A 26,592-nucleotide genomic window follows, 5' to 3' on the forward strand; every position below is an offset into this window, starting at 1 on the left:
TTTCATTTTATCTTCATGGTCTATTATAAATATAAATGTTATTGAAACTCTATATTGATGAAATGTTACATTTTGAATATAAATAATCTTTTCAGTTTTTGAGCATTTTCCTTCCTTTTTAAAGTAGGTCTGTTCAAAAGGTAGTGTAACTTGAATTGAAAATATTTTGAACTATCCATGATTTTCAAATACATATTAAACTATCACTTGTAACGTTTGAGATGTTTGTTGAAATGGGTCTGTCAAATCTAAAGCCTTTAAATCTATTTGACCATATTAAGATTGAATTATCTATTGCCATGTAACAAATTACCCTGAAATTTAGCAGCTTAAAGCAACAAGCATTTATTATCTCACACATATTCTGAGGGTGAGGGACCCAGAAGCAGCCTAGTGAGGTGGTTCTGGCTCAGGGTTTCTCATGAGGTTGTGTCAAGCTCTCCGACAGAGCTGCAGTCTCTGACGTCTTGACTGGGCCTAAGGATCTGCTTCTAAACTCACTCATGTGGCAGCTGGCCTGTCCTCTCTGTAGGGCTGTTTATGACATGGCTTCACCCAGAGCCAGTGATCCATGAAATTGTGTGTGTGTGTGTAAGACACAGAGAGAGACAGTATGAGAGAGACAGAGAGAATGTACCCAAGGTGGAAGTGGATGTCTTTTTATAACCTAATCTCAAACATTACATACCTTCACTTTTACTATACTCTATTGACCTCACAGACCAAAATGTGTCTGCATTTAGTATATCAGAACCTACCAATTTCTTTTAACTGTCAATAGCCCTGTTTTAACATGCTGAATTATATAATCTTTGAATGCTGTACTTTATAGTTCTCTCATTTTTAATTTAAAACAAATACTCTCACCTTTAGTATTTTTGTGAGGATTTAATTCAACACTGCTCTTTGTTTTAAATGAAAATAAGAAAATGAAGTATGTTATCACTTTAAAGAAATATCTAATCATGTTCTTATATATGAATTCTCTTTCCTATAAGTACTTATCTTTAATAATAAAACTTCTGTATTCATCTGGTTGGGTTTTGTGTGTGTGTGTGTGTGTGATGTTTCAGTGTGACTTCTCTCCTGAAGGTTTCAAATGAGAATTACTTCAATGGTAGCTTCGTTTCATTGGTATCTAAGAAGGAGTGATGCCATGTCATTAGTCCAAAAGATCTATTTCTTGTAGAATTTCTTTTCCATTGTCTTAAAACAACAGAGACGTAACTGACTGTATAACCTTATCTTGTTATTCTAGGTCCCCTAAAAACCCAGAACAGAAGATCATTAAGAGAGTGATTGCTCTTGAAGGAGACATTGTAAAGTAAGTGCTTACATTATTGTTTTTGAGTTCAAGTTTGAAATATCTAGAATTTAGGTTCAGTTTTAAATCACATTACTTAAGAAGTACATCTCAATTGAAAGATGATCGAAGCTTCAGAGACATTCCAGAAGAGCTGGTACATCTTTAGCAAACATCATCAATCGTTTTAGGACATAAGGCATACATAAACTTACTGATCATATTATTACCCTTTAATTGTGAGGGACAGGAGAAAGAAATATTAATTGAACTGAAATTAACCACATTCCTTAAAATGACCATTAAATCACTGCTTTTCAGATATTAAAATTGTTCAGATATAAAATATAAAGCACAATTGTTTTATATTATGATGTCATGGTTAGTTTTAGAAAAATTCAAGAGCAGTTTTTTCATTTTAGAAGCGAGTACAGAAACTCAAAGGGATCCTTTATAATAAAGATGGGGAGACTAGGAAGGGTATGAAATGTAAGCTTATAAATCATTGACAAAAATAACATTGTAATAATCAGATGTTTTAAAATGTAGTGATGTCTTATTTATTCCACTTGCTGATATATATAGAACAATGTTTGAGATTCATCAATTTGGGGTCAATGTGGCATGTTGTGTCTCATTATGATTGCTTATTTTAAATAAGTTGTAGCCATGTCTATAGAACATAGGAGCAAAAATGCTTTGAACATTCTATTCAGAAAGTTTTGTGCTTCTGATTTCCCAAAAAGCTTGATCCTAAAATATCTACATTAAAGATAATAAAGATTAAGCAATCTCACTATAATGGACCTCAATCAGTTCTAGAGCAGAATCTTGGCCAGAAATTTCTCGAAGGATAACCTGAGGACAACTAAGGGTCCTAAGAGCCTTTCAGGGGACCTGTGAAAAAACTATTTTCCACTAATACTAAGATGGTATTTACCTCTTTCACCCTTATTCTGTCATGAGTATACAGTGGAGTTTTTCAGGGACTGCATGTTGTGTGATATTGCAACAGACTGAATGCAGAAACAGATGTAAGAATCTGGCTGTGTTCTATTAAGCCAGACATTAAAAGATTTGCAAAAATGTAAAGTGATGATACTTTTCTCACTGATTTGTTTGTTTGTTTTGGAAAATGTTTTAGTTTCCTAGGGCTGCCATAACAAAGAACCACAGACTAGGTTGCTTAAAACTGGAGCTATTTATTGACTCACAGTTCTAGAGGCTAGAAGTCTAAAATCAAGCTGTCTACAGGGCCATGCTTCCTCTGAAATCCGTAGGAAAGAATCTGTTCCCAGCTTTCTCCTGGCTTCTGGCAGTGGCTTGCCCATTTTATTTTGCATTGTTTGTCTCCTTAGTTTGAGTTATAAGAGGTGCTTTAACTTCATGTTAATGGAGTGAGGGTTTGGGGAAGGATAAATATGTATATGTAATGATGTGATCTTAAGGAGTTAAGTGTACGTAGTATGAAAGTGTTTAGCTTTCATTTCCTGTAGGATGTGCACACTAAGTTGGAAGAACCAGGTAACACTTTTTTATTTCCCCCAAAAACCTATTCAGCCTTCTGGCTTTTGTAGGAAACTGTGAAGGGCAATAAATGTGGAAAACCATTTTATATCTTTCATGAATATCTGAAATATTCTTTTAGAATTTGGAAAGCAGTTTGTGTGGATATGATGCAAATCTCATTTAAAGAATGAGCAAACCTTGAAAATATTATGCCAAGTGAAAGAAGCCAGTCACAAAAGACCATGTATTTATAAGATTCAATTTTTATGAAATATACAGAATAGGCAAATTCATAGAGACAGAAATTAGATTAGTGGTTCCCAGGGCCTTAGGAAAGGGGGAAACAAGGAGTGACTACTAATAGGTATGTTGTTGTTGTTGTTGTTTTAGGGGGGGATGAAAATGTTATTTGATTGTAGTGATGGTTGTGCAACTCTGTGACTACGCTAAAAAATATTGAATTGTACACTTCAACTTGGTGAATTGTATATTATATGAATTGCAGTTCAATAAAACTGTTAAAAAAGAAACAAAAAATTCAGCTCAACAAAACAGGAAAAACTTTCATCTCTATAAAGTAATATAACAGGATTAGGAATGTCATTTTGCATTATAATCCAAAGAAAACATGCCTTTTAATTCTGATGTATCATTATTGGTCACTAGCTGAACAGTCAACAATGTGAGATTGCAAAGGCTTGTCAGACAGACAAAGCTCTGTGTAATCAGAAATCTTGCAGCAGACCTCTCAGAGTAAAAGGCCAGCTTGTTGCTTTTCTGAGCACATTCTTTTGAGGTATAGATCTAGGAACCATCCACTTGACCAATTAATTGATCAGCTGCCTTTGGGGTTTGTGTCCTTCCTTGGTCCAGTGAGCTCTTAGGTAGCCAGTCACCTGGTACAGACCTAGTAGTTATAAGGAACCTCTTGGAAGGGGTGGGTAGGCATGACAGATAGTATGAGGCCTCCTAGAAGGGGACATCACAATTAGTAGCCACTTTGCTCAACATTATCACCCTTTGAAACCTCAATTCAATAAAACCGTAATCTGCTCTCCTTGTTAGTCACTTTGACATTATTCTCTGGGGGGACTTAAACTTCTTTAAATGTGTGCTTTTTTTTTAATTATAAAAAACCACAAGCCTGTCAAATTCAAACAGTTACAAATAATGTTATAATGAACAAACTTGCACATATACCCTTGTGTAATTAGGTATTTGTTTTTATAAAATAGATTGTTACAGGTGGAGTTACTGAGTCAATATTATGTTGTTCTTATTGTTGTTGTTATTATTATTATTAGTTCTGATATATACTGCCAAATTTCCCACCCAAGAGGTTTGTGAATTTACATTTTTACCAATACTGCATGAAATACCCTTTTCAGAGGAAGTTGATTTAAAGTTCATATGTGATAGAGAAGTGGTAGACTTCAGATTCAGAAGTCAAAGCATTTCAACACAAATTCTGAAAGTAGTTTTACACAATCAGGTTATGTTTCATTTAATTAGTTCACTGACAGTGTAGATTGACCTTAGTACCAGTCATTTAATAAGCACTGTTCTAGACACTGGGAAGAGAGAAGTGGACAAAAGAGACATGGTTCTTGTCCTCATGGAGCTTACATTCTAGTGGTTGAAAGTATATAGTAAACAAACAAATATATAGCACATAAAGCAATGTTATGATCAAGAAGTGATATGAAGAGAAATGAAATAGGAAAAGGATATAGAATAGTGGTGGGGACCTTGTGGTACTATTTGAGATAGTGTTCACTGATGACCTCTTAATGAGAAGATATGTGAGCAGACTCAGAAATTAAGGGGGAGAGGGAAGGAGCTATACATGTATTGGAGGAAAGTGCATTCAAGACCAAAGGAATAACAAGTGCAAATCTGAGGTGAATACATAGTAGGTGATTTTAAGGAGTTGCAAGAAGTCAGCATGACTGGACGTTACCAAATGTTGACTGGATGTTACCAAAAGAGAGAAATTGAAGTAAGAGATTAGGTCTAAGAGGTATGCAAAGCCTTATTGGTGAGAGTAAGAACTTTGGGCTTTATTTTCATGGGATGGGAAGCCAGTGGAGGTTTTTAAGCTATGAAGAGATATGATCTGAATGACATTTTTTAAAATTTTAGCACACTTTTATTGAGATATAGTCACAGACCATACAGTCATCCAAAGTGTACAGTTATTCACAGTATCATCATATAGTTGTGCATTCATCACCACAATCAATTTTTGAACATTTTCATTATTCCAAAAAAAATTAAAATAAGAATAAAAATAAAAATAAATGTAAGAAAGAACACACAAAACATTCCATATCCCTCATGCCCCTCATATCCCCTATTATTCACTTACTTTTTGCCCCCATTTTTCTACTCATCTGTCCATACACTGGATACAAGGAGTGTGAGACCCAAGGTTTTCACAATCAAACAGTAACACCATATAAGCTATATAGTTATACATTCTTCTTCAAGAATCAGTGCTACTGGGTTGCAGTTCAACAGTTTCAGGTATTTCCTTCTAGCTATTATAATACACTAAAAAGTACAAAGAGATATTTATATAATGCATAATGATAACCTCTTGAATGACCTCTCGACTCCATTTGAAATCTCTCAGTCACTGAAACTTTATTTTGTTTCATTTCTCTTCCCCCTTTTGGTCAAGAAGACTTTCTCAATCCCATGATGCTGGGTCCGGGCTCATCCCCGGGAGTCATGTCCCACATTGTCAGGAAGATTTACACCCCTGGGAGTCAGGTCCCATGTAGTTGTGAAGGGTAGCGAGTTCACCTGCTGAGTTTGCTTAGAGAGAGAGAAGGCCACATCTGAGCAAAAAAAAGTTCTCTGGGGGGGATTCTTAGGCACGATAATAAGTGGGCTTAGCCTCTCCTTTGCAGAAACAAGCTTCATAGGGGAAGCCCCAAAATTGAGGGCTCAGCCTTCTAAATCAGTAATCCTCAATGCTTGCAAAAATATCAGGAATCCCCCAGGTGGGGAAGTTTAATATTTCCAAAATTTCCCCCTGTCCTTCAAGGGGCTTTGCAAGTACTTTTTTATTCTCTGCCTAAATTACTCTTGTATTGAGGCTTCACAATAACTTGTACAAACAAACCAGATCTCACTCCCTATTCAAGATTCCATGTAATTATGGTGTTTGAGTAACCTGACCATACAAGTTAAATTATATAGCATGCTGCAGAAAATATAGATTTTTGCACCAAATAAATATCTCTTCCTTTGGTCTCACACAGAAGTTGAAGTTTTAAAACACAGTTAGTATCATCCTTTACCCTTTAGTCAGATTTACCTTAGTCCTAAAAGTCTATTTCATTAATATCTGTAATTGAAGTCTGATCTCTTTTTCAGACTCTTTAACGTTTTCTGTATGGGGTAATGCTGACATTCGTAGCTGCCGAACTCTGGCTCTGAGACTTAGGTGTCACACAGATACCCAAAGTTCCAGGGACCAACCAGGTTATACACAAACAGCCCAGGATCTCAGAATTTACACAGTAGCAACTCAGGAATAGATGTGACTGTTGTAAAAGCTTACAATCTAGGAACCTTTAAAATAAGCCTTTCCCTGATAACCTATGTTCCCAGATTCAATTCTCAGAGTTTGTACATTATAGTTAGTCTATATTAATGAGGCGTTATTATGTTTGTCTTTTTGTTTCTGGCTTATTTCACTCAACATACTGTCCTTAAGGTCCATAGTTGCATGCCTTACAACTTCATTCCATCTTGTAGCCACACAATATTCCATTGAATGCATACACCACAGTTCACACAGAAATGGATAGCACAACACTGTGTGATTGTAAGTATAGTAAACAAAGATGAGTGTGAGTACAGTTGAAAGAGGAAGGCCAAGGTCATGTATGACACCAGTAGGAAAAATAGAAGATAAAGAATGGGACTGTATAACTTAGCAAAACCTAGAGTGGTCAAAGATGGTGATTAAATGTACGAATATAAGAATCTTTTTACATGAGGGAAAACAAATGAATGCCAACATTGCAAGGTGTTGAAAATGGGATAGTACAAGGGAAAAAATGCGATCAATGCAAACTAGAGGCTATAGGTAACAGTAGCATTGTAAGATGCTTCCATTAATTGTAATGAAGGCAATATACCAAAGCTAAATGTTCAATAAGAGAGGGATATATGGGAGAGGGATGGGATTCTTGGTGCTGTCATTGTCTGATCTTTTTGTATTTTCTTTTCTTTTATTTTTTTTTTAATTTTCATTTATTCTTTTTTTTTCTTTTTTTATTCTTCATTTATTTTTTCTCCTCTTCCTCTTTCTTTGAGGAAGAATGGAAATGTCCTCATATAGATCATGGTTGTGAAGGCATAACTGTGTGATTATACCAGGAATCGTTGACTGTTTACATAGGTGGATTGTGTGTGAATAAAACTGTTTAAAAATAAAGGGAGGGATACAAGTGCTGGAGAAAAAGTGGAGAGAGGGATGTACCTAATCAATCACAGTTGGTGGGGAAGTAGAATGGTACAGCCCATTTGGAGAGCAGTGTGGTGGTTCCACAGGAAGCTAACTATGGGGTTGCCAAATGTCCTGCAACCCCGTTTTTGGGAATATATTTGGAAGAACTAGAGCAGAGACATGAATGTACGTTTGCACACTGGTGTTTTTGGCAGCAGTATTCACAGTTCACAGTGGATATTTTTTAAAGGATACACTGTGTGGGCAAAGAGGCTAAAGAGAGATAATGAGCCAAGTTAGTAGTCAAAGTATTTCTCTCTTGAGAAAATATCTAGCTTCTTTCAAAAGTAGCTAAATGTCCTTGTATATGACATGAATGATGACTGCTTTGATTTGTTATTTTCAGAATGACTCATAAAAGCAGTCACATTATTAGTAATCAGAGTCATGATTATGTTGACAAGGTGAAATGTAAAGTTGAAGTATTTGTTTAGAAAATTCAGCCTCAGACTCCTAAGATTATAAAAGAAGAGACTCTGGGGAGTCAGAACTTTCTATCTTGATGTCAACACTGATTAAAAATCACAAGGCAACTTGCTTGATTCTCTGTATTACGTAGCTAGAAATGTAGTCATTTTCATATTAACCCAAATGAGTACACTTAGCCGTAACCCTGAAAAGTGAAAAGCTAATGGAATAATATTTAGACAGATCTATTAGTTCCACCAAAATATTTCTCAGTTATTTGCTTTTTCTTATTAATTTATTATGACTCAGATGCACTGTTTTAGAAAAACATAAAATGAATGTAAAGCACTAAACTGCAGCAATTCAATGTCCATCAACCACAAATGAAATTTTGAAGGCATCAACATTTTCTATTGGGGTATTTGTATGTATGTTTTACAAATCTTCTCTGCCCAGTCCGAAATGAAGGCCAACATCTTCTTGCTTCTTATTTAGTAAAATATACTATACAGATTTGGGGGATCTGTGGTTGCATCTGCTAAGCAACTTCAATGAAATAAGTGGAAAGAGTCTTTTTAGTCCTCAGTGGAAAAGGTGGCCATATAACCTATCATCTAAACGAGGACACTTTTGAGAGTGAAAGATGATATTAATTATTACATTGGGATAATGAACTTAAACTGGGACTGCCAAGAAAAAACTGGAACAAATGTTCACCCTATGAGTAAAATGTCATCTGCTTTAAAATCCACTTCACATAGTCAGATTTTGTTTAGTTTGTGGTCCTCCTCGTTCAGGAGGATTCCAAGAAGTGTTCATAGAAAACAGAATCCAATTCTCTCCCCGGGGAGGAGTTAAGAGTAGGGCAGTATCAGTGGTCTTGTGAGAAGCATGTCCTGTCTGCAGCATGGTCATTTTCATGCTGATAAGTACAGTGCCAAGACTTTCTTTAACAAGTATTGGTATTGCAAAGTAGACTGAGGTAGAGAATCATGAGACATCTCTCACTGCAAAATAGTTGAATAATAAATCCTAAACTCTGGAGACTATATTGTAAAATGTCAAAAACACCCTAGTTTATTAAATATAACTTTCTAGTATTAATGAAAAATATCCATTAAATCACTTGAAATTAAATATTGTAGAGCCTGTTGATTCTAAATGTAGTATTAAGATGCAGAAATCAATATTAACCTATCATAGATAGTTGAATCATATTATTTTTCAGCAAATGATGAAGATTTGTAGGAAGAAAAACAGACCTAAATTGAGTTTTCTCTGTAAATCTATAAATATGTGGCTCTCCTTGAAGACCTTGCATTGATTTATATCATTTTTGATAGATTAGGAAGTTAGGTATGCTTTGGTAACTTGAACAGTTCGAGAGCTCTTAGAAATTTTTGAGGCCCTTTAGCCTGTGTTGTTTTGAGCCCCGAATCTTTCCAATTTGTTATGGTATTGCACATTCTTGTTTAGTTACTTGAGTATGACCAATGCTTCTACTTAATAGATAAGGGCTAAGCAGTGAAATTAAATGTCTTAGCATCTGTCCAAGGGTTTAGTTACCACTAATAATAAGAGGCATTTGTGAAAAATCATCCGTTTTCCTCTGTATTTTCAACCTTAGACATTACTAATTATCTTTTGGATATTCTTACCTTACTCTTGCTAAAGAATTATAATTCTGTCTCACTAATGAATTATAGATTGGTAGGTAACACATGACTTTATGGAAATCTTTCTTTTTTTATATATATAGTTGTAGGAGACCTTATCACACTACTGGGTATTAGTGAATCAAAATGGAATGTGTAATAAAAATTGTATGTCTTAGCAATGTGTATTTCTTTCTATACACCAGAAAGGTAGTTGCCTTTAAGTTTATATGTAAAACTGTTCATCTTGATTTTTTTTCAAGTACCAATTATTTATGTAATTAATTTCACAACATGGGAAGGTTTTCAGAGGCACTGTACCACGTATGGTGTACACACTTTCATCAAGGAGGATGTGACAGGTGCTGGTAGTCGATCCACTATTTAGATTGAACTATTTTTTCCAATGATTGTGACATCCATTATTGTGACTGTCCCCTACCTACCTCCCTCAGTGGTCTCTCTGAGTGGCTTCTTTTTTCTACCTTAATTCACCTGTCTCTTGAATAGGGTTCTACTTTGAATTTAAACTGCCATGATTTGGTTTTCAGCTTTTGCCAAGTTACTTGGTACACTAAATCTGATTTTTCGTATCTGTAAAGGGGAAATTCATATACTTCATAGAGCTGTCTTGAAGATTATATGAAATAATGAATTTAATTTGGTTAGCACACACCTGTCACATAAGTATGTGTTTAGTCAATATTAGAGAGTATTAGTAGTAGTTGTGATTTAATCATTATTAATTGCATGTTTTCAGTATTTACTATGTGCTAGACACTCTGCCGGGCTCTGGGAATATAAATAATAAAAATCATGGATAGTTCCTGCCCTTATGAAATGTATAGTCTTACAGAAAGACAGACAACAAAGACATACAATGCAACAGGAAAAGTGCCTTCATGGAGGTGTGCTCAAAGCCCACTGAAGTTTATTTGGAGGAGCACCTGTTTGGCCTGAGAAGCTGGGCTGTGGTGGACAAATCTTTCAGGTTGCAGCTGGAGAGGAAGAGATCTATAGCCTCCTTTTTTTGGAGGGTGGGGGGGGGGTGGAGGGTGGGGGTGGGGGTGGGGGTGGTGGTAAAGAAACTTTTATGGACGGTGTTTTCTGGAAGAGACAAATGTGAAGAGACAGTTTTAATAAGGATGAGAAAGATAGGTATATGGCACAAGTATTGATGACAATTTTCACAGTATCCATAACATTAAAAGAAGGTTCTTTAAAAATACAATCATGACCATTCCATACTGTACCGGTTTGAATGTATTACGTCCCCCAGAAAAAGCCATATTCTTTGATGCAATCTTGTGGGGCAGACATTTTAGTGCTGATTAGATTGGAATTCTTTGAGTGTTTCCATGGAGATATGCCCCACCCAACTGTGGGTGATGACTCTGATTGGATAATTTGCATGGAGTTGTTACCCTACCCATTCAGGGTGTGTCTAAATTCAATCACTGGAGCCATATAAATGAGCTGACAAACAGAAAGAACTCACTGCAGCTGTGAGTGACACTTTGAAAAGGAGCAACAGCCAAAAGGGACACTTTGAAGAAGGCACAGGAACAGCAGATGAGAGACAGTTTGAAGATAGCCGTTGAAAGCAGACTCTTGCTCCGGAGAAGCTGAGAGAGGACAGATATCCCAAGTGCAACTAAGAGTGACATTTTTGAGGAACTGCAGCCTAGAGAGGAATGTCCTGGGAGAAAGCCATTTCGAAACCAGAACTTTGGAGCAGATGCTGGCCATGTGCCTTCCCAGCTAACAGAGGTTTTCTGGATACCATTGGCCATCCTCCAGCGAAGGTATCCGATTGCTGATGTGTTACCTTGGACACTTTATGGACTTAAGACTGTAACTGTGTAACCAAATAAACCCCCTTTTATAAAAGCCAATCCATCTCTGGTGTTTTGCATTCTGGCAGCATTAGCAAACTAGAACACATACATTAATGCAAAAAAAGATATTGATACCCCTGATTCTCTTAAAAAGGACACACTCTGTGATGTAATGAGGAACATCTTCAGCCAGATCACTTCAAGAAACCCCATTATGAATTTCAAGGTTCTTTTTTTTTTCTTTTTGGTTTCTTTCACTTAGCATAATGTTTTTATTGTTATAAATATATATATACATACATACATACACACACATATACATACATGTATACATATTTTTTAATTAGAGAAGTTGGAGGTTTACGTAAAAGTCATATAAAAAATAAACATTCCCATATACCCAGCTATTGTTGGAACTTTGCATTGGTGTGGTAACACGGTTACAATTGATAAAGGAATATTAAAATATTACCGTTAGACTTCAATAGGTAGTGGGAGCATAGAGTGGACCCCGGAGAGCCCTGAGCAGTCCCCCCGCCACCGCTGGCTTAGTTGCTATCACACCCCGGGTGGAGCTGCAGCTGCCGAAGCCAACCCCACTCACCATCACCACAACCATGAGCAGTGAGGCTGAGACCCAGCAGCCACCCACCGCCCCTGCCCTCGGCCCTGCGGACACTGAGTCCAGCGCCCTGCCCAGTGGCACAGGGAGCAGTGTCATGGGCATCTTCACATCTGCAGTGCCTGCTTGTGGGGACAAGAAGGTCATCCAAGGAAGGTTTGGGGAACAGTAAACTGGTTCAATGTAAGAAACAGGTATAGTTACATCAAAAGGAATGACACTAGGAAGATGTGTTTGTACACCACACTGCCATAAAGACTAACCCAGGGAAGTATCTTGACAGTGTAAGAAATGAAGAGACTATGGAGTTTGATGTTACTGAAGAAGAAAATGGGGTGGAGGGTCAGCCTGAAGAGGACTTTTCAAAGTCAGTGTTTCCCAGCCAAAACAGGGCCAGACACCCATGAAGAGGGTGTAGACCAGTTCCAAAGAGCCCTGGGAAGAAGGTCCTGAAAGAGGCCCAAAGCCTTTTTTTACAGCTCCCTGAAGCTGCACTTTCCTGGCCTGCCCAGCAGATGGCAGTCTTCAGCAAACTGTTCCCTGTAGCCCTAGGGAAGCCCTGCATCTTTAAACCTCCACCACCTTCTCCCTTGTTGGGGGCAGAGTAGAAAAATGGTCATGGCAGTCCCTGACTGGGGTGGGCTAAAATAGCAGTTCAGAGTTGGGACCCAGCGATCTAAATACACTGATCAAAAGCCGTGATCAGTACTCAGCCATGTTCCCTCCCCCCCACCAGCCATTCTTAGGGAAGAGGGCTTCCATATCCCTCTCTGTCGACAGCAGCCAGCCAGGGACTGGACCCAGGGCAGCTCACCTCAAGAGTGGGGGATGGCCACTGGCAACTTGCAGAGCAAGTTTCTCACAGTTTTTTTTTTTTTTTTAACTGCCATTTCTCAGTCTTTCCTCCCACTCTTCCCTGAATGCTGTACAGTGATCCCCTGGCCTCCAGAACCCCAGAACATCTTTTTTTCAGACAGTTTCTGCCTGTCTACTAACTGTTTTTGCAGGAGGAGTGATTTCTAGTGTTCCCTACTCCACCATCCTCCTGGAACTTCCCTCTACAGCCTCTTTCTTAATAGCAAGGGTATTGTAGCTTAGTAAGGAAAATTCAAGCAGTACTTGAGCATATGAAGTAAAAGGAAAGTTCCCCTTTTCTTTCACCCTTAATCACTGTCTCACAGGTATAGTCTGGTCGGTATCTATTGTGGATCAAATCCTGTACTCCACAAAATGTTCATGTCTGACTCTGCATTCCTGTGGGTCTAGGCCCATTTGCAAATAATATCTCTGAAGATTTCAAGGAAGTCAGGGTGTGGGCTCATTTATGAATAAGATTTTCAAAGATCGTATTTAGGTGTGGCTAAACTGAATCAGGGTGGGCCTTAATCTGTATGACTGGAGGTCTTATAACAAGAGAAAATTCAAATGCAGTCAGAGAAAAGCCAGACACCAGAAGAAGCCAGAAGTTAAGAGAGGACAGAGAGTTTGCCATGTGACAGAAGACTGCCATCACCAGGACCCTGCCAATCCCGTGAGAGAGCATGGCCTTGCCAATATCTTGATTTGGGACTCCTAGCCTTCAAAATTATGAGGAAATAATACTTGTTTAAACCAATCCATTGTGTGTTATTTGTCGTAGTACCTCTGGCAAACTAAGATAGTATCCTTCTAATCTATATATTCGAATATTTCCCTTGAATATTCCACCAAGAAAAGAATGTATTTGAGATATATCTATATAAGGATTTATGTTTCCCAATGTGTATGTTATACTAGTATACCTCCATCTTACTATCATACTAGTATACCTGTTGTCTTAGTTTGCCTAAGATGCTATCACAAATAAAAGGCCAGTGTCTGAAATGCCTGGTGTACTTCAGGTAGGAAACACATTGGCTTGACTTAATTAGGAAAAAGCCCAGCAGGATTCTCTGATATGGCTCCATCCTAATCCACATCTCCTTGCTTCTCTCTAAGAGATAGTAATCAATTTCTAAATTTTGATATTTTCCACCAAGCTCCTTTCTGTCTTCTGGGGCTGGCTTGGGGACCTAATTCCTCAATTCTTCCATGAGTCTCCTCCACCCTCCCCAACAGATTATGTGAAATGCTCCTTTGGAATGTGATGTTTCCTCTCAGGAAGGGTATCACTTCTGGAGCTGGGTAGGGTATTCGTGTTCAATTACATTAGTGTTCAGTTAGATTTCTTATTGGTGTAACATTTTAAAGTTGTTAGCTCCAGGTAAAAATATAGAGGAATGCTAACTTTTGTATATTCCTTTGAACTAAATATTGTTTTTTTTTTTCCTCTGCCCACAGTAAGTATCAAATATTTTGAAAAGACACATAAGTATAATTATCTCAATAGGAAGCTGAAAAGATTGTCTTTTAAAATATCAGTTTGACTAAGTTTAAGAAGCAGGTCAGAAAACTATAAGACTATTTTGGCCTAAATAATTACTTCATAATTGAGGAACAGACAGCTCTTCTATTTTTGTGCAATTTCGGTTAACCTTCTTTAAACTCAACATTGACCACTGTTCCTCCTTTAAAATGTTTGGAAGAATTTCATGCAGGAAGCAGATGTTCAAGGTATTAGTTTAATTAGTTTTGGATGATTTTTCTCTAAATCTATAACTGCTGTACTAAAAAGAAAATTATTTAAAAAAAAAATCTGACAATTCTGAGTGTTGGCAAATATGTGGTGCAACTGGTATTCTTATACATTACTGGTAGGAATTCAAACAGGTACACCCACTTTGGAAAATAGTTTAACAGTTTCTTATAAAGTCATACATAATACTCTACAACCCAACAGTCCCACTCTCAGGTATTTATTTAAGTGAAATGAAAACCTACATCTACACAAAAACCTATACAGGAACATTTATAGCAGCTTTATTTATAATCACCGAAAAACAACCCAAATGCCCCTCAACTGGGCAATGATTAAACAAATCAAACAATGAAATACTACTCCACAAAAAAAAAAATAAATAAAAGAAAAAAGAAAAAGAAAAGAAAAATGGATTTAACTATTGACATACATAACAGCATGAATGAATCTCAAATGCATTATGCTAAGTGAAAGAAGCCATACTTAAAAGGCTACACACTATATGATTCCGTTTATGTGAAATTCTGGAAATGGCAAAACTAGCAGGACAGAGAACAGCTCAATGGTTGCCAGGGGTTAAGGCCTGGGAAGGGTTTTGACAACAAAAGAATGAGGGAATTTTTTGGTGAAGTACGTGGTAAATGGAACTGTGTTGTATCTTGATTGTGATGATATTCTCACTATCTATGCATTTGTCAAAACTCAGATCTGTACCCTAAGAAGAATTAATTTTACTATAAGTAAATTAAAAAAAACAATGTTTGGAGGAAAATTTTCATGCAAGAAGTAGATGTGTTCAAGGTATTGATTTAATTAGTTATAGATGATTTTAAATTTTTGTAAAATCTTTTGGTATAAAAGATTTTTTTGATTGTCTAAGGACAATGAGAGGATAGCATGATTTAATGGAAGGAGTAAGATGATAGGATATCCAATCCCAACTCTGTTCCTTGCAAGCTCTTTGACTTGGGGAAAGTTACTGACTCTGAATGTTGATTTTCTTTTGTCTATATTCAAGACCATTTTGAAAATCAAGTCAAATAAAAAATATATTCCCAAATACTTTGTAAACTTTAACACACTTTCAAAATATAGTGTAACTGCTTTTCAATTTGGCTTCTATCTTTATTTATCCCAAGTTTAGCAGAGTGCCTTGCACATTTTGTATTATCAACATTCTTTGTTGTCATTACTGAAATAATTTGATTGTGTGGCTAGGTTGAGATATAGATCCATATTTGGTGAATCTTAAAGATGGAAAAAATGAAAACACTTTCAAAGCTTTCCATGCAAGCACTCAAATGCTGTCCACTGCATCTTTGAGCTTTTGAGCTGCTTCCTTCTGTACATTGTTATCTGTTGGCAAGAAATTCTACTTATGGTTCCTTTTGATGAATTGTTCATTCTTGTTTCTATAGCAGGGATCAACATACTTTTTCTGTAAAAAAATAAAATAGTAAATAGTTTCCGCTTTTTGGACCATATGGTCTCTGTCACAACTTCTCCCCACTGTTATCATAGCATGATAGCAGCCATAGACAATATGAACATGAATATTCCAATAAAACTTTATTTATAAAAACAGGTCTTGGACCTAATTTGGCCTGTTATCTACTTTCATTCCCTCAACTTGGACGTCAGCAGAAAGTACAAAACTTATTTCTAGTGCTGGCCAATAAATTAAATAGAAGAGAAGAATTAGCATAAAAGCCATGGATTCCTTGTTTCTATTTATGTTGTTGAGGAAGAGGACATTGGGAGAGAAAAGATTGGGCTGCTACTCTGAGATCTTTGCTGAACTGCTAGGAGTCACATGGGTATACCCAGACGATTAAGTATTTTTCTTGAGTTGGATGGGGAAGAGCTATTATATCACAACCTGCAGAGCATCTTACCTGGAGAGCAGCTATGATGCTCACAAAATAGTATGTTAAATTTCATTGCTCAAATACTTTCTTCTTAATTCTAAAGGAATAGTCCTGCAGTTGGGGAAATCCTATATCAGCATACTGCCCCGTGGTATCTAAAACTCCTGTAAAAGGCCAAAAGTAGAACTCCCATTATCTTTTGGCCTTGTGTTAGCTCAATCTGCCTGTATTGGACCAAACCAATAGTAGAGAGAAGGAGCTAATGACCTAGGGGATCTTTTTTTTTCTTTTTCTTTTTTCACTCATGTGTTATGGAAAATATTGAAATGTTGTCTAACTTATTATGAGGGATATCTGTGTATATGACAGTGTCTTAGTTATACACATGCAGTGATGATTCCCATATTTAAAATTTTGATTTTGAAACTAAAATCTATGCTTGCTGTTTTGGAAAACTTGACAGTGTTTGTTGAGAGAAATATTAATTGTAAATTGTTCATTTCAAAAATGAGTGTCTCCCTAGATTTTTTCCTGAAAAGTGATTCTTCATGAGCACATTAGCAGAATTAATAAAATTTTGAAATGGATCTTCCTCATAGTTGAGATTCAAATGAGAATTTGAGTAAAGAAGCTGTTGGTTGTTATTTTCTTTTAGAATAGTCAATTGTGTGATGAAACTTGTATATTTGTAGTATGATGAGTAATAAGTCATTAACTCCAGGCTTCTGCAACTGAACACCTGGGAACCAAGGAGATTTTCTACCTTGATTATTATGCAAATAAATTCTATTCCCTGACCATTATGCAATTCTGATTCTAATTTGCAGCCAAGAGTAGGAAGTGATAAACTCTTTGCCCCACATTGTCCTACCTATAGGTATACTGATACTTTCAAGGAACATTTCTGGATTATGGATTTCACTTTTACATACATCAAAAAGTAAATGACTATTTAATCTTTTATTATAACATGAAGAGGAGCAAGTAATACATACTGGAGTGGAGTTTAGCAGGATGGAAAACCAAAACTGAAAGATTTTCTGTGTGAGATGAAAGTATAAGCATTAAGCTTTACAAAAGCGTGGAATATGATAAAAGAAGAGATGAATGAACAGATTAGAATTTGGTATATGTATAGAAAAGTAAGGTGACCTTTCATGTATTTTGGGGGCTGTCTTTGGGGAATTATATAAATCAATCCTGAATTCTAAGTCTAATAGAACTATCATTAAAATCAAGAGAATGCTTTTTGCATGATGGAATTTGAAATGACTCCTACCTTTATAATGTTTCTAAAACCTGAATATCCTCCCATGACTTTTAGAAAAATAAGACTTTTTTTATTAAAACTTGTAACACTGTTAGCAATAAAGTTGAAGGAAACAACAAGGATATGATAATGAAACTTACACTAGCAATGTACAAAAATCTCACTGTGTATTGAGCCAACAATGAGTATTATCATTTTAATCTTTGCTAATATGAAAGGTGAAAAATGTTTCTTATTGTTGTTTTAATTTGCATTCTTTTCATTGCTAGTAAGAAGGAATATTTTTATACATTCTTTAACCTTTTGTTTCCCTTTTTAAGAACTGTCTGTTTCAGAACAGTCCATTTTTCTAAATGGTTTTAAATGTTATTTTCTTATCAGTTTGCATATGTTAAGTATGTTAACCTCTTGTCATATTTAGACCCAATATATTTCCAGTTTCTGATTTGCCTTTTAGTTTTATTCATTCCCATAAATTATTTAGGAATTTTTTTTAATTATTTAATCATATTTTTATTGTTTCATATCATTGAATTAGAACTTTAAAAATTGAGCTGTTATAACTTTTATATATCTACCTATTGACTTTATAATTATTGGTGAATTAATGCTAGTCTATGAGTTTTATGAATATAGTGAAATACAAGTTGGCTAAATTTTTTATGCAATTTTATTGAGGTATATTCACATACCATACAGTCATCCAAAGTATACAATCAGTTGTTCACAATATCATCATATAGTTATACCTTCATCATCACAATCATTTTTTTAGCATATTCATTACTCCAAAAAATAAAAATAAGAATAAAAATAAAAGTAGAAAGGAACATACAAAACATCTCATACTCCTTCCCCCCCTCCCTATTATTCATTTACTTTTTGTGCCCCTGTTTTCTACTCATCTGTCCATACACTGGATAAAGGGAATGTGAGCCACAAGGTTTTCACAATCACACAGTAACACCGTATAAGCTATATAGTTATACATTCATCTTCAAAAATCAAGGATACTGGATTGCAGTTCAGCAGTTTCAGGTATTTCCTTATAGCCATTCTAATATCCTAAAAACTATAAAAGGATATGTATATAATGTGTAAGAATAACCTCCAGAATGACCTCTAAATCCCATTTGAAATCTCTTAGCAGCTGAAACTTTGTTTCATTTCTCTTCCCCCTTTTGGTCAATAAGGCTTTCTCAATCCCACAATGCCAGGTCCAGGCTAATCCCCAGGAATCATGTCCCACATTGCCAGGGAGATTTATACCCCAAGGGAGTCATGGCCCACGTTGTGGGGCGTGCAGAGGAGGTGACCAACAAAAGAGGTTCTCTGGGGGTGACTCTTAGGCCCAATTATAAGTAGGCTTAGCCTCTCCTTTGCAGAAACAAGCTTCGTAAGGGCAAGCCCCAAGATCGAAGGCTTGTCCTACTAAAATAGTAGTCCCCAATGCTTGCGAGAATATAAGGAGTTCCCCAGGTGAGGAAGTTTAATATTTCCACATTTTCCCCAGTCCCTCAAGGTGGCTATACATGTAATTTTTATTCTTTGCCAAAATTACTCTGGGATATATCAGGGCTTCATGCTAACCTGTACAAACCAACAAGATCTCACCCCCTAGTCAAGGTTCCATATAATTATGGTGTTTTAATAAACTACCCATCCAAGTTAAATTATATAGCATGCTACAGAAAATAGAGATTTTGCACCAAAAAAACATCTCTTCCTTTGGTCTCACAGAGTTGAGGTTTTAGAACACAGTCAATATCATCCTTTTCCCTTTAGTCTAATCAGGTCCATTACATTCATATCTCTAATTTAAGTCTGATCCCTTTTTTGGCTTCTTTAACATTTGCTATATGGGGTAATACTGACATTCATAGCTCCGATCTCTGGTTCTGAGTCTCAGGTGTCACACAGATACCCAAAGTTCCAGGGATAGACCAGGCTATACACAAACAGCCCAGCATCTCAGAATTTAGAGATAATAATTACAACTCATGAATAGATGTAACTGCTGTAAAATCTAGAAACCTTTAAAATAAGCCTTCCCCTGATAACCTGTGCTCTCAGATTCAATTCTTAGAGTTTCCACATTATAGTTAGTCCATATTAGTAAGGCATTATAATGTTTGTCTTTTTGATTCTGGCTTATTTCACTCAACATATGTCCTCAAGGTCCATTCACGTAGGTGCGTTCCTCCCAACTTCATTTCTTCTTGCCGCTGCTCAGTATTCCGTTGTATGTATACACCACAGTTCACCATTCCATTTATCAGTTGATGTACCCTTAGGCCACCTCCATCCATTATGAATCATTAACATGGCTGCCATAAACACCAGCGTGCAGTGTCCGCTCATTTCCCTTTTCTCAGGTCTTCCAAGTATATACCCAATAGCGGTATAGTAAACCCATAGTTAGCTTCCTGTGGAACCACCACACTGACCTCCAGCTGGGCTGTGCCAGTCTGTTTCCCTACCAACAGGGAATAGGTGAATCCCTCTCTCCACAGTTTCTCCAGCACTTGTATCCCTCTGTTTTATTTTTTAATCAGTTTTATTTGCACACCATACTATCCATCCTAAGTAAATAATCAATGATTCCCAATATAATCACATAATTATATATTCACCACCACAATCTGTATGAGGACATTTCCATTTTTTCCACAAAGAAAGAGGAAAAGGAGAACACAAAATGAAGAATAAAAATATAAAAGATAGAATAAAAATAATGTTATACAATGATAAGGTCAGACAACACACCACCACCACTAAGAATCTCGTATCACTCCTTTATATCCCTCTCTTATAGATATTTAGCGTTAATATATTACCTTTGTTACAATTAATGGAAGCATCTTACAATGTTACCATTAACTATAGACTCTAGTTTGAATTGATTGTATTTCCCCCTACACCATCCAATTTTCAACACCTTGCCATGTTGACATTCATTTGTTCTCCCTCATTTAAAAACATTCTTATATTTGTTCATTTAATCACGATGATTGACCACTCTAGGTTTCAATAAGTTATACAATCCCAGTCTTTATCTCCTATCTTTCCTTCTGGTGTCAAACATGCCCCTAGCCTTTCTCTTTCAACCATACTCACACTCATCTTTGTTGAGAGTACTTACAATATTGTGCTACCATCACACACTATTATGCTTTCTCTTCCATTTCTGGTTCTACACAATTAATGCTGTTGAACCTTCTGTACTCCTTAAGCATCAAATGCCCGATCTCTTACCTCTTTCTGTCTCCTGATAACCTGTGATCTCAACTCTCAAATTTTGCTCATCAATATTAGTTCATATTAGTGAGACCATACAATATCCATGCTTTTGTTTCTGGCTAATTTCACTCAACGTAATGTCTGTTGTCTACTATTTTGTCTTTTGGGTTTTATATGTGATATTTTATCTTTTTTCCTCTCTCTCTTTTTACCTTTATTAATATTCTTCAGTTCTACACTCTTTTCCAAACCTCTCTCTCCTGCCTTTTCCTATTGGCCTGTAGTGTTCCCTTTAGTATTTCTTATAGAGCAGGTGTCTTGTTCACAAACCCTCTTGGTGTCTGTTTGTCTGAAAAAATTTTTAAATTCTCCCTCATTTTTGAAGGACAGTTTTGCTGGATATAGAATTCTTGGTTAGCAGTTTTTCTCTTTCAGTATCTTAAATACATCATGCCACTGCCTTCTTGCCTCCATGGTTTCTACTGAGAAATCCACACAGTCTTATCAAGCTTCCTTTGTATGTGATGGATTGCTTTTCTCTTGCTGCTTTCAGAATTCTCTCTGTCTTTGACATTTGATAATCTGATTATTAAGTGTCTTGGAGTCAGTCTACCTGAATGTATTCTGTTTGGGGTATGCTGCAATTCTTGGATCTAAAATTTTATATCTTTCATAACAGATAGGAAATTTTCAGTGATTATTTCCTCCATTGTTCTTTCTGCCCCTTTTCCCTATTCTTCTCCTTCTGGGAAAGCCATGACACATATATTCATGTGCTTCATGTTGTTATTCAATTCCCTGACATCCTGCTTATATTTTTCCATTATTTTCCCTGTCTCTTCTTTTGTGTGTAGGATTTCAGCTGTTCTGTCCTCCAGTTCATGAATCTTTTCTTCTGCCTCTTCAAATCTGCTGTTGGATTTCTCCATTGTTTTATTTATCTCTTCTATTGTGCCTTCCATTCCCATAAGTTCTACCAATTGTTTTTTTTTCAAACTTCTAAGTTCTTTCTTATGTTTGCCCAGTGTCTTCTTTATATCCTTCATCTCTTTGCCATATCTTCCCTCAACTTATTGACTTGATTTTTGCCTTGATTTAGCATATTTGTTTGAAGATCTTTAGTTAGTTGTTTCAACTCCTGTATCTCATTTAAAGTGTAAGTTTGTTTCTTTGACTGGGCATATCTTTGTTTTTCCTAATGTGATTCATATATCTTTGTTGCTAGGCATCTGGTTTCCTTGATTACCCCAATCAGATTTTCCCAGACTAGACCGGCTGTGGGCTCAGAGGGGGGTGTAATCTATATCAGGTTTCCCTGAGGATCAGACCCAGAAGGTTGTCAGGCTTTACCATGAGGCCTCTAGACTCTGTGTTTTTCTTATCCTGTCCAGCAGGTGGTGCTTGTCGGCTCACAGCTCCCCACCAGCATAAAGAAGTGCCGTTCCTTTAATTCTTGGTGAACCGTGTCCCAGCCAGGGACAAAGGGTGTCAGAAGCCAAGCTTAAACAGTTTTTGTTTTCCCCAAGCCCTGGGGTCTGACTTCTCAGAGAAAAGGCCACCCCTTGAGCTCCCCCCCCCCTTTTCTTAGGGAAAATAATCCCTTTAGGGAATTGAGTTTTGCCTTTGACTCTCTGAATATCTTAACTGCACCACTGCCTGGATCAGTGCTAACAATTGAAAATGCCTGAGGCTTTTCACTAATGAGCTACTTAGAATGCAAGAAAAAAAAAAGGAAAAAAGAAAGAAGTCCCCTCTTTAGAGCCAGTCCCCAGCCCTCCTGTTCACCAGTCAAGAACTGGAGTTGACACCCAGTTCTGTATGCCCCTTTTCTTGGGACACAGCCCTTTTCCAGTATTCTGAGCTCAGCTGACTCCCAAAGCCTCTGTTTTTATTTATTTAGGTACTTTTTTTCCACCTCCTCCCTGCCAGGAGAAACCTCTGGGTTCCTTTCCTGCTTGCTCCATAGTTATCTGTGCTAGTAGCTTTTATTCAGTAGTTCATATTTGTTAATTAAAACCACAATTGGAGCTTAGTTGAGCTATATTCCCTTGCTCCTGGTAGGGACTGCTTCTTTTTCCCACATATTCCAAATCTGCCTTCCATGCCAGTGGCGGAGGGGTGCCAGTCCACAGGTTGGGGAGCTTTTCTTAAAATTCTATGCTGCACTCTCAGCTGTCCCACCCATTCCAGACTGGTGTATGATGTTGTCGTGTCACAGAAGTCCCCCTAACATTTGTTCCAGATTATTTGCGAGCTGTTCTTGGCTCTTTGCTGGTTGTTCTAGGGGACTAACTAAATTCCACCCTTCCCTATGCTGCCATCTTTCCCTACCTTCCTATAAATTTTGTAATGTGTTTTTCTCAATATTTTTCAGTTACAAAATCTAGAAATGTTTTATTGGTGAATACTATATATATGTTTATGTATATTTTATAGGCAGCATAGTTACCATTAAGAGGTAAATACTAGTAGAATATGTCTTAAAGTGTGTTTCCCAGACAAGCAGCTTCGGCAGCACCTGGGAACTTGTTAGACATTCAAATTCTTGATTCTCACTACAGTGATACTGCATCAGAAACTCTGAGGCTGGGACCCAGCAATCTATGTTTAACAAACCCTCCAGGTGATTCTGATGCACTCTGACATTGAAGAACCTGTTCCAGTATTAGCACTCTCACCAATTAACTGTTTTAACTTGAACTAACTGATTTAACCTGCTCAGACTTTGGTCTAATTGGGTACAAAATGATGCTACCTTCCCACTCTATAGATTGTCACATTTTAAATAAAAAATCTCAAAGTCTTCTCCAAGCTTGGTGCCACTGCCTGACTGCTCAAGTCTTAACATTGGAATTTGGGGTTGGGATGTTTGGTGACAAAATGTACACAGTGATGTCAAATCCCCTTGGTTCCCTAGAGTATTTTCATGTAACAATTGCCATATCCTGACCACCACTTCAACCCCAATCATTTTTCTAATTCCCACGTTCTTCAAAATCTCTGCTCCTTCATGTGATCTCAAAGTTTCAGGAAAATAGAAAGCAGCTCACAATAAATTTGAGGACCCTTGAACAAAATGATATCCAATATGCCTTCCAGCTCTTAAATTCTATGATAGTTAATTACTCTCTAGAAAACAAATGGGAAGGCAGTCAATGCATAAATTTTTGCAGAAGGATTAGCACCAGATACAATTTTTTTCCCCATGCCAGTTTTCAGAGCAGCTATTCCAGGGAGCCACTTTGCCCCAAGGACTTTCAGGATGAAGAATAAAGGGGTTGATCCCCCAGCGGAGTCATTCCCTATGGCTGCTGCTTTGCAGTGAGGCATCCTAGACATTGGCCTTGGAGGTCTTCCAAAAGGCAAAAGTGCAAGAGGCAAATGAGAGGAGTATTTTCTCTTACAGTACCCAGGAAGGAAGATTACCAGGCATTCTATATGTCCTCACCAGGTTACCATGGCTGCATTGTTTTTTTTCTCTTGCTCTTGCCAGTCCATTCTCTACACTTCCATGATAATGATCTCTTTAAAATGCTCATTGCATTATACCTCCCACCCTCCAGAGCATGGCATACATGACCCCTCATGATTTGGCTCCAGCTATATTCATTCTCCCATCCTGTTCTAGCCACACTGAGAAGAGCTTGCAGTTTCTCAGTTTCTTGGCAGATGTGTACCTTTCACATACTAACATCTTTGCAGGACACACCTTCCTTTTGTTTTGTTTTGTTTTGTTTTTGCCCACAATGTCTAGGAATTTATCTGGTAGACATACTTGCATATGGGTATAAAGGGTAATTGAAACATTGTGCATAACAGCAAAAGAAGGAAAACTTTCTAAATGTACATCAATACAATTAAGGACATCACGGTACAGTCATAAAATAGAATGCTCTGGAATAATTAAGAAAAGATAGATTTATATTGTGCACATGAACATATATATGAGTAAAGTAACTCTGAAATACATAGTTATCTAGTAACTTTTGCCTTTAGAAAAGGGAAATTGAGGGTCTGGTGTGAGAGACAGATTTTTCACTCTGTACCTTTTAATATTATTTGACATTTTTACCTTGACAAGTGTTTCTCTCTTGCTCTCTCACTGTATGTATATATACATGCATATGTATATGTGTGTATATGTATGCACATATATATACATGTAGACATACAGAATATGAATGCATATTTATAAATGTGTACTACATATTGCACATATATATGTAAGACAAGTGTGCATGTGCAAACCAAAGACTCAGTTCAAGCATCACATATTGTGTGTGTGTGTGTGTGTGTGTGTGTGTGTGTGTGTGTCTAATATAAATCTATCCTTTTCTTCTTAATTATTCCAGACCATTCTTTTTGTGAATGTACTATGATATCCTTAACTATATTGATGTACATTTAGAAAGTTTTCCATCTTTTGCTGTTATTAACAATGTTTCAATTACCCTTTGCATCCATGTGCAAGTAAGTCTACCAGATAAATTCCTAGAAATTATGGGCAAAAACAAAAAAATCTTCCATGGTTGGATTAGATCCCTTCCCTGCTCCTATCTTACACTGTGCTTACCCTGTCATACGTTTACCACCCACAGTAGCAGTTTTTCACTTTCATTTTCTTCTCCTCCCTCTCCCTCTTACACATGGGCACATATATGTACACTTACTATATGCAAGAGATATACTGCCCCAGATTACAAAACATAGGACTTTCTACTTTTGCTCATGTTTTATCTCTTGTGTGGCAGATGCTTCTCCATCCCCTACCTACCTAACAAAATCCTGTATCCTTCCCCTGGCAGAAATGATTATCTCCTTGTGTTTCCATAGTACTTTATTGATCCTACAGGTTTAAAATCTATATGTTTGTGTTATAGCCAGTTTTACATACATCTTTCTACCTGTGATCTTCCTGAGTTCAGGAGCAGTGACTTTCATTTGTAGAGCCCAGCAGCTCACACAATGTCTACCTTATGAAACCTAGCATATTGAGGATGTGTTCAATAAGTATTCGTCAAATTTAATGACTGCAGAAAGTACAGTGCAGTATTTGTAAAATCTCAATCCTGCATATCACTCCATGAAATGATTCTGTTTATTTTGGAAATATTCCAACTTGGACCAATTAGTATCAACCCCAACTCCTTATCTTTAAAGATGTAAACTCTGTAATTTACTGAACATTAGTTTTTATGTTGCTGAAGGTTAAGGAAAGCAAATGATAAAGAAACATAAGTCTCAGCCATCTGTTCTATTTTTTCTTGTTCCAGTAGCATAAATGCCTCAAGGATTGTCCCTCCTTAGCAAATGAGATAAGGATATGCTTGTTTATAATTGAAAAGGCTGTATGTCATTCTGTTCAGACTAAGTTATTCTGTGATAACTAACTACCCCCAAATTTTAAGGCTTACAGTAACAGAGGCTTGTTTTCTCACTCTATTACATGTATGCCATGGGGTGCATGAAGCTCTGCTCCATGTTTTCTTCTCTCAGGGACCCAGCTAATAGGGTATTAATAGTGTCAAGGAGTTTTTATTTGGTAGGGACAGTTTTTAAATTTTGAAAATTTGAAATAAAATTTTCTTAAAATGAAAAAAACACCTCAGGGCAGACTGAAAAGAAACCATGTTGGAACCATGGGTTGCCTCTTGAAGCTCTACTTGGAAGTGGCTCATGTCATTTTCACTCACATGTCATCGGCCAAAACAAGTCACATGGCCAAGTCTGATATCAA

The 26,592-nt window shown here is 36.8% G+C and overlaps 1 protein-coding gene across 7 annotated transcripts in view; it reads left to right on the forward strand.

Annotated features, from left to right (window-relative positions):
- The window catches only part of IMMP2L (inner mitochondrial membrane peptidase subunit 2), a 995,917-nt gene that overhangs the window by 659,357 nt on the left and 309,968 nt on the right, over positions 1 to 26,592 (forward strand). For all 7 annotated transcript variants that reach the window (XR_005216988.1, XR_005216987.1, XM_037836359.1 and 4 more), the window contains one exon: positions 1,259 to 1,324. Coding sequence is in view for 5 of the 7 variants with exons in the window: in XM_037836359.1 (XP_037692287.1) it covers positions 1,259 to 1,324 (66 nt within the window). In the remaining 2 variants the exon portion in view is untranslated. The remainder of the gene's footprint in view (positions 1 to 1,258; positions 1,325 to 26,592) is intronic.

Source organism: Choloepus didactylus, chromosome 5, assembly GCF_015220235.1.
Source record: "Choloepus didactylus isolate mChoDid1 chromosome 5, mChoDid1.pri, whole genome shotgun sequence".
In the NCBI taxonomy this organism is placed as follows: domain Eukaryota; kingdom Metazoa; phylum Chordata; class Mammalia; order Pilosa; family Megalonychidae; genus Choloepus; species Choloepus didactylus.